General features: G+C 23.9%; 1 protein-coding gene across 2 annotated transcripts; it reads right to left on the reverse strand.

Annotated features, from left to right (window-relative positions):
- Nucleotides 1-8,089: 8,089 nt before the first annotated feature.
- LOC114119106 (uncharacterized) lies at nucleotides 8,090-15,404 on the reverse strand. 2 transcript variants are annotated; one of them, XM_027980579.2, is made up of 9 exons: nucleotides 15,124-15,402; nucleotides 11,422-11,623; nucleotides 11,080-11,194; nucleotides 10,837-10,977; nucleotides 10,551-10,694; nucleotides 9,160-9,423; nucleotides 8,815-8,960; nucleotides 8,630-8,721; nucleotides 8,090-8,386 (listed from the first exon to the last, which is right to left on the reverse strand). In XM_027980579.2, exons 1-9 carry the CDS (start codon nucleotides 15,148-15,150, stop codon nucleotides 8,279-8,281), a joined length of 1,239 nt encoding a protein of 412 aa, XP_027836380.1. In that variant the 5' UTR covers nucleotides 15,151-15,402; the 3' UTR covers nucleotides 8,090-8,278. The 2 variants fall into 2 exon arrangements, with proteins under 2 accessions (XP_027836380.1, XP_027836379.1); XM_027980578.2 differs by having other exon boundaries at nucleotides 8,630-8,960; nucleotides 15,124-15,404.
- Nucleotides 15,405-16,029: the final 625 nt, after the last annotated feature.

The raw sequence follows: 16,029 nt of genomic DNA on the forward strand, positions 1-16,029 counted from the left end.
GTTGTGATTCTCGATATTACTAAAATTATAAAGATAAGCATTAACCCTGGAAAAATTAAAATTTGTAAAAAAAAGGTTCCAAAAAAAAAGGTAGGTATTGAGTAAGTACCTCCTGTCCTATAGTAAAACTGGTTTTGAATTTGAATGAGTAGGGTATTTAGGAGAAAGTTGTAAGGCTGCTCGTAAAATTAGAATTAATTTGATTTTATAACGTTTTGGTGAAAATTGAATATAAAGAATTGGCACTTAGCTGTGCGCGATTAAAAGGACGAGCATTGATTTGGGAGTATTATACTTATCGCTAATTAAAAAAAATGAATAATAAGTACGTATCGAAAATATAATGATTTGATTGAGCTAACTATTTTAAAATGAATTTTGCAATTCATCTGCATCTGATATTAAATGGAAGACAAGTGATCTCAACTTCGGTAGCCGCGGATCAGGAGTAGATCTAACATACCCCATTATGATTCTGAAGCTGAGTATACAAAGTTTGAAGTTTATTCATTCTTTTCTAGTTGGTCTAAGAAGCTGTGCTGAAAATAATGGAACTGTAGTCTAATTTTAAAAGTATGATTAAGCGATGTTGGATGAGACCAATATAGATTATATAATATATAGATTCATAATCTACTAACTACGTGTATAGATAATATTATGCACTATATTATAATATTATATCAATATGTGTAAACTATGTAGTTAATATGATCTATGGTTTTATATTATTTAACTTTTTACTGCTCATTTTTAATGATAATATATTAAAGTATATCGGCTGAAGAATTGAATTTCTATATGACTGTATCTATATGAAATTGAATAGGTAGTATAATATTTAAAAAAAAATTATGAATTATGGTTATTGATTAAAACACCGTTTGTCTTTCAGTCTTTGTACATATTACAAAGTTATTAATGAATAAATTAATTGTTTTATTTATAATTAGTTATTAGTATTTACCTTGGTACCTAATTAAATTACTTAATTAAATAATAATTTATTAACGATAGAAATAACAACTGGAATAATAGGATTAATATCCTTTCAATTAACAATAAGAAACATAGATAATATAATAATTATAGAATTATACTAACTTAAGAGTCTATAATATATTATTATTTATTTAATGGCTATTAATAGCGAAATTAATAAATACATTTATAAGTTACAGAATTGTGGGTAATGAACCCCCAAACGTATTGATTTAATTGTTCTTGCGGGTAATTGTACGTTTATTTATTCATTTATAAACAGCTTAAGGGACCTAAGTCATTTATATTATAATTAAAGTAAATATCCAATTAAAGAATTTAAATAATTACATATAATACAACAGTACTAAAGTACTATAAGTCTACAACGATAATTAAATAATACATGTACCTATTATTAAAAATATATGATTATTATTAAATCACTATTTCTTAAAATTAACAAAACATTGAATTTAAAATTGTTAGTACTTGATGAAAAAATATCTAACGATAAGGAAATTTTCTTAGCTATGGTTAAAGTACGAGATACAATTAGTTAGCACCAGATTTTTTCAAAAAAAAGAAATAGGATAACAAATAATTCATTAAGTCTATAGAAAAATACGGAAGAATGCGAATTATAGGTATGATATACAAATATACTATAGCTAATGTGATATAGCTATTATAGTTGACTAATTAATTGAATAAATAATATGCATGTATACATAATCACCTAGAATCTAGATTAAATATAAATATTGCTTCTCTAAATAGGTTAGGCCAATATTAAAGATTTTTAGCAATTCATCAATTTAAAAATGTTGTAAATTGTACTTTGTACATTTATTTATAGATTTTAGATTCTGAACGAAGTGATGAATGTATTGATTTTACAATGAAGTGTATTTTTTTTTTGTGTCTGTGTAAAGTATAACTAGTCGAAATAATGCTCCAATTTCAAACTATGGGGGTGGTTTCCGATGTAAAAGTGAATATCCTTGGTGCATTATAGAGGTAAAAAGTTAACATTTTCCAACAGTTTTCAAAAAAATCGAGAAAAACAAAAAAAAAATGACGGAAAAACGGCAATTTTTACGCAAAACCAGTTTTCGACCAAATCGATTTTTTTTTATGGTTGTAATTCAAAAACTAATCACTGAAAATACTTGAAATTTTCACCAAATGTTAATGTCAGTAGTATCTGTATACAGTTAAATTTTCAAAAAATTTTGACTTTTTTTGAGTTATTTATAGACCACTGAAATTTTCGATTTTTTTGAGAAATTTTTTTTAAAATGTCGATAAAAAATTTTTGGATGACCAAAAAGTTTTGAAAATTTAATACAAGGTTCCTTATGAGTTGTTTTTATTGTAGCTAAAAAAAATTAAAAATCGTTAGTCACAATTTTTTTTTATAAGAGTTTATAATTCAAATTTTGACGAAAATTCGTCAAAAGCATGAATATTTGCAAATTATTTGAAGTTGAAAAATCATAAAATTTTTTGTGTTTATAACTAAGGATTAAAAATACAACACTAAGTTTTCCATAAGTTTACCTTCAAGTATCTATAGAGAAAACTCGAAGCATCATTATAGGAAAAATTTTAAGTGCGTTTGAATTTTAAATTTTAACGAAATCGCGTAACGATAACGATTTATCCTCAAACGATTTTAAATATTTGTTATTATTCAAAAAGTATAAGTCGTAGATACTTGAAAATTTTACCAGTTATTATAAGATTAGCGTTTTCTTTACGTGATTAATTTTCAAAATATTTTGACTTTTTTGAGCTATTTATAGACAACTGAAATTTTCAATTTTTCTGAAAATTGTTTTTTTATGTGTCGATAAAATCTTTTTGGCCCTATCAAAATACTTGAAAATTTAATGCAAAGTTCCTCATAAGTTATTATTATAGTGATTAAAAAATTATAAGAATACATAGGCACAATTTTTTTTTATTAGCATTTGAAGTTCAAATATTGACAACAATTCGTCAAAAGCATGAATATTTGCAAATTATTTGAAGTTGAAAAATCATAAAATTTTTTGTGTTTATAACTAAGGATTAAAAATACAACACTAAATTTTCCATAAGTTTACCTTCAAGTATCTATAGAGAAAACTCGAAGCATCATTATAGGAAAAATTTTAAGTGCGTTTGAATTTTAAATTTTAACGAAATCGCGTAACGATAACGATTTATCCTCAAACGATTTTAAATATTTGTTATTATTCAAAAAGTATAAGTCGTAGATACTTGAAAATTTTACCAGTTATTAAGATTAGCGTTTTCTTTACGTGATTTAATTTTCAAAATATTTTGACTTTTTTTGAGCTATTTATAGACAACTGAAATTTTCAATTTTTCTGAAAATTGTTTTTTGGTGTCGATAAAATCTTTTTGGCCCTATCAAAATACTTGAAAATTTAATGCGAAGTTCCTCATAAGTTATTATTATAGTGATTAAAAAATTATAAGAATACATAGGCGCAATTTTTTTTTATTAGCATTTGAAGTTCAAATATTGACAACAATTCGTCAAAACCATGAATATTTGCAAATTATTTTGTAGGTATATTTCATAAAAATTTTTGTATAAGTAGCTAAGAGTTGAAAATTTAATACAAGGTTTTTCATAAGTTTAACTTACAATTATTATAAAAGAACTTAAATTTTGTTGTATTCAGGCCATTAAAACATAAACCACCTTTTTCACCAACCACTAGAAATTATATCCTAGGCTGACAAATCATCTTCGTTCAGAATCGTTTTTCGTATACAATGATAACTATCATTGGATTCAAATTTAACACTCCTATAATATATAATAATGATCCATACGGCACCTAATGTACAGCAGAGCGGTACTCACTTGCCCGCTTTTTTTTTATATATATATTATATACAATGAGTTCAGTTTAAATTAGAAAGTTAGTAATTAAATTATATATGTATATATTAACTAATTGACAATAATACAAAAGAATATATAGATATACAAAACATTTTATGGAATAAACAGTAGGTTTGAGTTGTAAAAAAGTGGTAAAAGTTAAATGTCATGAATACTATTTTTTTTTCAGAATCATTGTTAAACGTTTCGTTTTGTCGGTTCAATAATTATGAAGTTTTTTTATTCTACTGAAATATATAAATTGGTGTCGAAATAAAAATAGGCTTTTAATCTTTAGACAATTTGTTACACTGATTATTATTAATAAAACATAATCCACCGTGGATATTGATAGCTTGTTTAAAAAGCATATCGGTTTGTGTTTTATAACCCCAAACATTCATACCATCCCCGCTAATTATAGGTACTATTATCTATTGTACAATTTGAACTCGTTGTTATTTTTTTCGTTATAATTTAACCTTTATTACTTGAGCTATTATTTGATTGAAAATTCGAAATCTCTTCCCAACCCATTTAATTAGATGAAATTATATATAGTTTATTTTTCGATAATTGAGAATCTCTTAAAATGTTAGTGAGAATAAAAAACCTGTTACTGTTGTTATAAATAAAATGAAATATTAGTTAAAGGTATAAGTCATTATCATTTTACTATACGACTAAAGGTACATAATAATATTAATAATATAATATATATTATATATTTTGTGAAAAAAACTTTAATAACAAATTTAAAATTGCCTTTGCACTCACAAATATCTTTGAACTGTATATTAATAAGTAATAAGTATCGTAGAGATTGTATCTGCAGAGTTAGAACACGAATGCTAGTTATTTTACAAATATTTATTATATTCCTACAAAATTCCACTAAAATAGTCATAATAAACACATAAACACAGTTGAACAGATCTAGGTTCTGTGACGACTGTAACTAATATAATTATTAAACAAGAAAATGTAATCATATCTGATATCGATATAAAAGATGTATTAGTACCTACCTCATTCGTTATCCCGTGAACAGTGAATGTAATGTTTTCCAAGACAATAACGTCTGTATAGTGTATTGTGTAACAATATATTATTTGATCGGAGTTAATATAGATAATATTTTAGTGTTGGAATATATTAACTATAAATGGGTGGGAAAGAATGTGTATGTTACTATAGTTTATTAAAAATATTTTTATTCGAGATAAAAATCAAAACGGAATTTACTTAACATTCATTCTTATTATACGTTAGTTTTGGACTTGCAATAAAATATTTAACCGTAATTATTTTATTTTCGAAGCAAAATGTTGTATATTTATAATTGAACCTTTATTATTGCCATAAAATGCAGTATTAATTAGTTTATTTATTTCAAAATACGCATTCATAATCAACAATAAAAAAATACATAAAATTATGTAGTACGTGGTTAGTTATAGATGATCTTCACATAATATAGTAAATACTGAATAGGATTGGTATATGAATATTGAATATTATATGATTGGTAACTTATTATTATATTTAGCTTTGCCTAACCTTTATACTTCATGGTATATAATATAATATCACGAAAGCCTACTGCAGGATCCCTTACTCAGTGTACTATAATAACTATCAATTCCAACAATATATATATACATATATGTAAGTATCTGGTATATAGTATAAATATATATATAATATATATATATTATACTATACTACTATAGATAATTTTATAAATATAATATAGAGTAAAAGGTATTTTTACAGTTCACCTATAACCGTAGGTATGCAATTGCGACAATATATACACAAGTCAAGAAGACACGACAACCATAATAGTTTGAATAATATGTCCAATAATGTTCATACACGTTCAAATTATATTTCCTTAATGCATTATTCATGTAATAAAAAAAAACCTTGCTATTTAACCGTCATTGAAATTACATAAGCGTCATATACATATATTTTTTTTTACAACCATGTACCTACGCCCTATTATTTTCGACGGCTGCTAAACATTATATGGTACCTACCCATGGTGATAACTACATAAATAGTTTAAAACATATTATTATACAAATATTAATAGAAAAAAGTCGTATAATTATCACACACAATATATATATATATATATTTACAAAGAGAAAATTATTAAAAACAAACTGTATATAACTAGTTAAAATCAGTATTCATAAAATCTATCCGTTATAAAAATAATTCGGTACATATTTTATGTAGGTAAAATTAAAAAAAAATTTTTTTTGGAAAATGTTAAATTATTGTTAAAATAAAGAACCAACAAATAACAATGTATACGTATTCAAATTACTTATATTACATAAATTAATCACATCGATTTATTTTGGTGAATATATTATTTAACAATTCAATTTTGTATATAAATAATAAATAGGTACTTCATTTATTATGGATTTTAAGTCCACATCACAATATTAAATTTATAATTTTATTATAAAACATTATACAATTTGAAATTTTTTTTTTAAAAACTAATATTTTAAATTAATTTAATGTTGGGTTTCTCTTATAAATAATATTGCTTTAAAATGCAATAATAATATTATACTATTTTAGTTACTTAATTGTATTAGGCATTTTCTGATTTTCGTTTATAATTTATCAATATAGGTTGTAAATATTTTAATTATCTTATTTATCTTATAAGAGATTTTGGTGTATTTCGATATAATAATAAATAATATAGTATACATTTAAATAAAGTATTATTTAAAGCGAAATGATTACTTTATTAACATAAAAAATTATTCAGATTTCAGCCATTATATACTAAATATATTTATTGCATACATTTTTTGCATTTGTATTATGTCATATTTATTTAATAATGATTTTTGTTGATAATGAACTGTTAATTATCAGCTGTCATAATTTGAACATAAATAATATTATACAATAATATAATATAAATAGTAATAATAATAAAAATGTTAGTAAATAAAGCATGCTCAGACTTTCGTAGTGTTTAAGTGATAAGTATAGCCAGAAAAATTGATAAATAATAAAATATAGTACCTATAAAAAACAATAAGAGATATGTATATCTGAGGACATTTTATATAGGTAACTGTTGAAAATTTGAAATGACTTTATTTTTTATGATTGTAATTTATATGATATTTAAAATTAAAATTAAGAAAAATTACATACTCTAAAGGACGATTTATTTATTTTATAATTTACAGTAATCCTATACGGCTATACATTCTACAAATGCGTATACCTACCTAAAAAATATACAATATATTATTATTCAGTGATCGGAGGGATTCGAGTATGCTATTTTTTAAAATGTAATTTTCTGATGATGGAGGGAGTTGTCTTTGGTTTTCTAAATATATCTATTTTTAAATAATGTCAGTCCCCCCCTCAAAAAAAAAAAAAATAATATCCTTGTAAGTATAAGGATACAAAATTCAATATTTAGGTAATTACTTTATATGTCCAAAATTGAGCATCGTTTAAAATCATTGAAATTTAAAAAATCAAAGTCAAAATATGGACTGGATTTTAAAAATCCTTAAATGAAAATTTGATTCAAGAGTTTTTAAAATCTCATATTTGTTATTTATGAAATTTATACAATTCGATTTTAAAGGAATCTGCTCACATACAGGATGATTCAACGAGGACTCTTGTTTCCTTTTTCCCTTTAATAATATAATTATTCAAAATCTGATTTTTAGAATTTTTAAATAGGTACATTTTAAAGCCATATGTTTTAATATTTAAGATTTTTGAACCACTTATGGATGGTCCTGTGTCAATACAAACTTATATTTTTTTAAATTGGAATTTCAATTATTTTCTGTAAATTATTGAGCATATTTTTTAAACATTTTTAATGTATCAAAATTTGAATGCGTTTTTAAATGTTATTTATGTATAATAGATTGTGTCTATAGTTCAGGTGCCAACAATCGGAACTATTTACGAAATAAATTAAATAAGAGATTTGGCACCCGAGCATAGAAACTTCTCATTTGAATTTTGGTTTAGATTATAATTTTTTTTTATAAAAATCTGCCCGGTTATTAACACACAAGTGGGGGTTTTCATTTTAAAAACAGAAGTTTATAGAAATATATAGATACAGAACCATCTTTAAGTGATACAATTTGTTTTGAAAATATGGTCTCCGGATGTGTTTAAAAAATCAGATTTTAAACAACTTCATTACTAAATAAAAAGTGGGTGTCTTTAGTTAATCGTCCTGTTTATAAACTATTTATATACTTCTATTGAGTCTTAAATAATTTACGAGACAATATTAATTATATTTTCTACAATAAATTAATAGATAAATTCATATTTACATATATATTATTTAAATAAAAACACTTATAGTTCAGGCGATGTTGATTTTCTTTTTACATATCTTGAAAAATAATCTGGTCTCCAGCATTTGCAACTACCAGGAATTAAAAACCAGTCATAGTAAAGTCTCACCTAAAAAAATGCATTTTTAAATTACTAATATTTTATATTATTTTATCTATTTAGTTAAATATATATTTCCGTGTTTAAATATACCTAAAATAATTTTTTTTTTTTTTTAATAATAATTTACCAAAATTTAGTTTTATGACAATTAATACAACTAAAATAAAATTATATTTATTTAAATTAAAAATAGTTAAATGTAAAAATAAAATAAAATAGCCGATATTCATAATTTATCAAAATACTTACTTGAAAACATCCGAGTTCGTCCACACCATCACAGTGGTGCTTTTTCTTCGATGTCGAAGTTGATGATTGAGAGGGTAAAGGATCAGCAGGACCTTGAGTAGCACGTTTATGTAAATATTGCTGGTAGTTTTGAAAATCTTGTACCGAAGGTGGTTCATCACCTTGCGACTGTGTTTTATACATACCTTGTTGTTGTGGTGGTACAGGTAATCTTCGATTGTTAGAAACTGACGGTAAATACGTGTCTGGATAATAAACCTCTGCAACCAACAAACTCACCCATCTCGGTGATGACAGACATCCACCCTCTATGTAATGACATTTGGTTTGACTAAGTAGAAATCATATTTATTAGTTAACATTTACTTATTAATTCATATATTTATATGTGTACTTATAATATTATTTAATACATTTATTGAACTTTATAGAAATATATTTTAATGAGATGGGTTTTTTTTAAAAAAACGTCTTGTTTTTAGAAATATCTATAAATAGTTTTAAATAGGTATGTTGACAAATGTACATACGTGCACTTTGTCACCTCAACAGTTTGGGTGAAATATCCTTCATATGGAATTTGCACTACATATCGCCACATGCCCTGGTAGTTCCGAGCAAATACTGGTGTAGCATATTCTACTTTAGCCGGACAAGGAGTGGGTGGCCCATCCATAACACTACCAGTAGCATGAGCTGGGTCACGTGTTCTATATTCTAATTGTTCAGTTCGTCGTTGAGCCATAAGTCCGGACAGTGCTTGTCCTTGTATTACTTTATACAGCATGCAAAATCTGAAGTATTAAAGTAGTATGAAAATTGTATACATTTTTAATGGAAAATACAAACATTTAATTTCTTTTTTATACAATTAATATACTTCCTCCTAAATTAAGTTCAGTATTTACCATAACAATTTTCTTTTAACTTTCTAAGTTACCTACTTAAAGATATCCTAAAATAATTAGTTATAACTAGGTAACAATTTTAAAGTGATCATTTTTTAATAATAGTTCAATACAGTAATACTAATTTCAAATTACAAATTTTCTATATTAAATTAGAAGGAATTAGGACACACTTCACTATACACTTCACTACACTACATTTTTAACAATGTCTACATTATTCTAAAAATATGACGTAATTTTGTAAAATATATAGTGTTGTTTTGAATCATCGAACTAAAAACTTTATTATATTACTATATAAGTTATTCTAACCGAACTAGATAATGGTTATGCTACGTATGTAGACCATAGTCATATAAATATATGCGATCATAATAAACATATTAATAAAATATGATTTGTAATCATTTTTACCAAAGTAATTTAATATAGATAAAATAATATGTATATTAAGGTATTTAAATGTTAGTATAAGAAACTTGGAAAAAAATATGATTTGCTAGTTAAAACTTAACTACCTAATTAAATATATATCTTTTTATTTTTTTTTATCATACATATTTAATATTTAATTTTTTATTTGCTAATTCATAATTAAAGTATAAAGTTAATAATGTTCACGATTCTTTCATTATAATAAAAAGTTAAAATAGTTTAGTTACCTATTTATTTAGTTTTATTTAGTTGTATATTCAAATTTATTTTATTATATAATTATTATTATACCTTATATTGTTATAATAATATTTATATTTATATATTCATTGCATTTATCAATGATTTTAATAAAATATTCGCATTTATGATATATCTATTTTCGTTTTTCGTTATTGTTATTATTATTATTATTACTTTTTTCTATTAATATTGTATGCGTCATTTGATTCGTCAATATTTTTATTAAAATGATATACAAATTTTTGAACCATAACTTTATTGTCTGTAATATTAATACTTAAAAATTAAAATAAATCTCATTTTAATACTCATAATATTTTAATTTAACTTACACTCCTCCGTTTGTGTCACAAAATTTTCTTGAATGTCTAGTACTATTTTGAGAATTTATAGGAATATCTTCGTCTTCTTCCATGTTTACATCATCAAGAGAATCTGGATTAGTATACTTAGCTCTTCGCCTAAAAGGTTTTCCACTAAACAAATTAAGAATAGGACCAAACATTAATTACGTAACGTATTTATGATTATTATTATTTTCCTAAAGAAAAATCCGTTTGAAGCGTGATCAATAAAATAAGAATATCTTTATGAATATTATATATTGTATTGGCTTACTGTAAGTATTTTTGGGTTGTACTACTATGGTAATACGATTCGGGTGGCACATATTTGGCTACTTTTGGAATAGTCTCGTCCGCTTTAAGTATTGGCAATGTTCTGCTGAAGAATTCCAATGTTTTGTTCTTCATTAACTCACTAAAAGATTTTATTATTATTTTCTATATGTATCTATGTTGAAAATTATGAACAGCGGTCATATGTAGAAATAAAGTATAATTTGGTTGTCTTAGCACTCACAATGGGTATGGTGTTCCTAAAACGTTTTGTTTCATTGGATTCACTGGTAAAAAAGCTTTATTCAGGTCTCCGCATAAATTATTCAATGTTTTTGCTGATGGATTCTTGTTGACCCCTATATTATAATATAAACAGTGTCACTTCATGATTTATTTAGTATTATTATTTGTTACTATTTATACACGACAATGGTTAAGCGTACATAGGTACTTTATAAAAGCAGTTGTTTTTACGATATACGTGACTACATAATCGTTTGAAATGTGAATTGTACAGTTCATGCTACAGGTACAACCAAAATTAAATTATAAATAATTACAATAATAAGTGTATAATTTTTACCTGGACACAATTTATTAGATTTAAAGTAAGGCGGAGAACGGACTTGAGGCGGTTCCATTCTCGGAGCTTCGATAAAAGCATAATAGCCTTCAGGAGGTTCTTGCCCAGAATCAACTGTAGGCAAATCTGTTGATGAAAATGTTTGTGGTTGATGTACAACAGCTATGGTTCTCGAAATGAGAAAGGTAGCGATGAAAATGAACTAAAATGAAAAACAATAAACTAATTGTGAGTCTAAATTATTGTAAATAAGCAACAATATAAAACACTTATAAGGCTATATGAATATATTTAAAATGAAACGTAATTACATAAAAACAAAAGGTCATATTATTTAATGTTGAAATAAATGTATAATCAGTAATAGTGTTTATATGTACATTTCATATTTTTTCCATAATTTTTTAAAAATTCATAAAATAATTTCTTTAAATTAATAATCAATACATCTAATATAGAGAGAAGCTGTATTAAGGCTTTTAGTGTTTTACAAAACAACCATTAAAAAAACTACACACATATAGACACTTGCACACAATTATAAAATCAATGAATTTATCCATCCGTTCTTAAATTAAGTATAGTAAGGATAACCCGCAAACATATTTCTATCCTGCTTAAAAATTTGAATATCGCATATATTGACTTAATACGATAAAAACGATTATAACTATATGGTAACTATTCGTATTTACTTAAGAGTTTAGATTAATTTTTCTCATAGATCTTCACTATTTCCAAAACCTAACGATTCTATAGACTATTACCTTTATTCCGTACTATTGTGCAAACAAATATGTTCTAATGGTGTCCTATTTTATACATGATCATGTAAAATATATTGTAAATGGACATTTCACATAATTTATGTATCAATCATTATATTGGCTATATATTATGATTGAGCATGATGTATTGACTAGGTATCAAATTTCTGTACAAAAAAAAAATATATTTTTTGTAATATTATTATTGAGTGTGTCGGATTCAGCAGTCATTTGACATCGAAATGCACGAACATACCTATCGGCTTCTATAACGGCTTTATATGCGATATATTAACAAAAAAGTACATTGGTCATCGTTGGTCAAGCATATATTGATGTATATTTGCTAGGTATATAGTTCCATTGTTCGTAAGCAATTTAATCTGGAAACCTACTTTTCCTTTTTTTATTAAATAGAAAACAAATAAATTTAGTAAAAAAATATGCGGAAAGAAAATTGTTTTTTAAGCACCAAACCTATACCAATAAATTGAGAAGTTATTTTAAATAAGAGAAAAATAAGAATCAGAAGTCACTACTTGGCATAATTAAATCTTCTACTGAGCATTATACCATGACGACGTGACCACGATGCACACAAGACTGGGTCAAAAAGAAGATGGTACCGTTAGTAATAAGTTTTGCGTTCGCTACTTTTTAAAATAAAATTAACAAAATTTAATGATATATAAATTACTTTACTTCATAAGATAAATTAATTAATGCATTATGATCATTGTGGATAAGTAGGTATTTTTATTTAAACTTTTAACTATGAAATACAAAATGTACCTTTATGTAGGTGTTGATTAATTTATAATATAGCCTATAAAGATTGTAAAAAAAAAAAGAATTGTCTATAGATAAAGAATACTGTATATGTGTATTGTATTAGTTTTAATTAGATTTATAATGATTTTACAAAGATTTTTTCTTAAAAAATAATTTTAAAACAAATGTTCTGTAATAATATTTATATTATTTTACTTCATCATCTTGTGTTAATTTAATATTTAATTGTTATCAGTCAATTAAATAAGTTTAATAAGTTGCGAATTGAAACACTTTATTCAAATTACTTTAGAAGTAATTAATCAAAATAAATATAATACTTATTCGTTTTTAATACCTAGGCTAGAGGATTTTTTAAATAAACTGGTAGTAAACTATTTTCTTAGTCTTAGTAGGTACATATACCTACTGATATATGCGGTACCTAATAATAAAATTAAATTCTATAATACAATTTTATTTGAATTTTATAGTTAATTCTAAAATTGGATAATTTATTTGATACGACTGATCAATGCAGACATAACTATTGATCTGTCAAAAGGAAGAATGATCAAATAAACCTTGACGAATTCACATAACAATCTCCATTAATCTGTGGAACGATATAGTTTATCTATGGTTGATCAGGTGAATTTGCAAACATTAGACCATTTAATTGAATTCATTTTGTAACTTGGAAATCAACAAAAGATAAGTACATAAAACTCTATTAACCATTGTAAATGATTACCTGTGTAAGTGTATAATAGTATTACCTATAATATAATGGTTTATATATATATAATAAGAATACAATAAATCATTTACTTTGTTTAAAACTTTTTTGAAATATTTCTTGTTACACGCAATATAAATATTTAAATTATTAATGAATAATAATAAAATAAAATATATAATATAATTATACGCTGAATCAATTGTTAGCTCTAACTTATTTATATGATTATATTGAATTCTACTAAACTTTATCTTAAAGTTACCATAATATGGGTTCTATATAGTAATTATATTTATAATAATAATAAATAAAACTTAAATAAAATTTATTTTTATTTTGTATATAACACGTATAACTGAAAATAAAAAAAGTAGCCATTATTTAGTCTTACATTTTTATTAATTATATTAAAACATGTTTTCAATTGTCTTGTGTTTATATTCAGGTACTTGTTTTAAATTTGTATTATGTATTATAGAATTACGACTATCTTACTATTGAATAAAATTAGGCTTAGCAAGTTTAGTTATTGTACACTATTTTAAAAATTGAAAAGTAAATTACAATAATATATTTTATAAATATTAAATGTATACCTAATACCTACCTATATGCATATGCTATATTATGGTGATTTTTTAAATGATAAAATTTAAATTGAATCCATTCAAAACCCTTAAATAAGTAGTTGATATTTAGTCTTCTCATGAAAAATAAAAATGGTTGTAAGGTGATAAATATATATCTTCATAATGAGTATAGGTTGTATTTGATATGATATTAAAATTATATTTTATTTGCATTCAGCGTTATTTAAATTTGCATTGTTTTTTTACTATGATAAACGTATATAATAATATCTAATTTTCGATTTTTAATATTTATAAGTATTGAAAATAAATACGAGTATTGACATCTATACAAAACTTATGTTTATCATTAATTTTTTACTTAATAAGTTGTTTTAAAAACAATTAATAACAATATTTAAAAATCATATAATATTAATATTGTGCTCAAGCGTTTAAGTCTCGTAAATTGTAATGTATATTTAAAAGCAAAATTTAATCAAGACTTAAAACAATATTAATCAGAACAATAATTATTCATGTATAAACAATAACAATAATACAATTAAAACGTAAAATTCATGAAAGTGTAAATTAAATATACCTAGTTATACCTAATACCTAGGTATTAAAAAAAAAATAACATTTAAACGAACAATTATAATTTAAAATAATAAATAAAAACTTCTTTCCATCATAACCATATTTAATAAAAAAAATTTAAAGTTAAATATCTACAGTTTAACATTGTACGTTGTTTTCATAATTTGGTTTATAATTAATTATTTAGTAACATTATTTTCACATAAAAATAATAATATTGTTAGTATAATAAATCATAGTAAATATTTACCGAAATTCTTGATAGTTTTGAAATCATAACGTCTTGATTTTAATGTATAGCACATTGACCTGATGACACATTCGAGTCCGGCACTCTACTGACCCAGACTGAGCCCCACCGAACTTGACTCGTGAATCGTGGATCCTGCCTTCCTAACAACAGCTATCATATTCACTAAAGAGTAGGTAACTACCATGTACTGCCAAGTAAGCGCGTTCTCATCGTAACATAAAAATACAGAATAAACACATCGGAATATTAATAACATCACTATTTTACCAATAATATAAAATGTGTACACAATTATTTAGTATTAATTAGACATTAACATTTAATATCTAATCATGTTTATATAATTCAATAGTTCGAAACTTATATGTATTTATATATTCCGAATTATTATAGTCACTAATACCTACTATAACCTACTATACCTACTCTTAATAGTTAATATTGTTTTAAGACTTAAGGCTCATAAGAATATTCGTAGCGAAATAATAATAATATGTAGTAAAAAATGACATACTAGCTATAATATAATAATTACATTTTATTTAAGTAACTGATTGTGTTGAAAATGGAGTTATTGATAATTTGAATTAAATATTAGTAGGTTATTGGATAAAATAGTTAATAATATATACAATATTATAATTTCCAAACATAAGTTTACCTTAAAATTCACTATCATATACACTTAGTTGATAGTTAAAATTATAAACTGTTTAAATAAAAAAATTATAATAACGTACCTATGTACAATATCTAAGCTTAATATAAATGTATAACAAAATATATGAGTTACAAAAAAGGTTTGATTATAAAATTATAACGGACTTGTTTTAAAGATTCATAATATTGTGCATTAATTAATATTTATTCCTCATTAATATACAATGTTGTACGATTACATGG

This window comes from Aphis gossypii, chromosome 2, assembly GCF_020184175.1.
Source record: "Aphis gossypii isolate Hap1 chromosome 2, ASM2018417v2, whole genome shotgun sequence".
Lineage (NCBI taxonomy): Eukaryota > Metazoa > Arthropoda > Insecta > Hemiptera > Aphididae > Aphis > Aphis gossypii.

Coding starts and splice junctions, on each gene's coding strand:
- LOC114119106 (XM_027980578.2), bottom strand. CDS start 15,150: ATGATTTCAAAACTATCAAGAATTTCG. Junction 10,978..11,079: donor TTAGGAACACCATACCCATT/GTGAGTGCTAAG, acceptor AAAATCTTTTAG/TGAGTTAATGAAGAACAAAA. Junction 8,961..9,159: donor GTTGAGGTGACAAAGTGCAC/GTATGTACATTT, acceptor ATTTCTACTTAG/TCAAACCAAATGTCATTACA.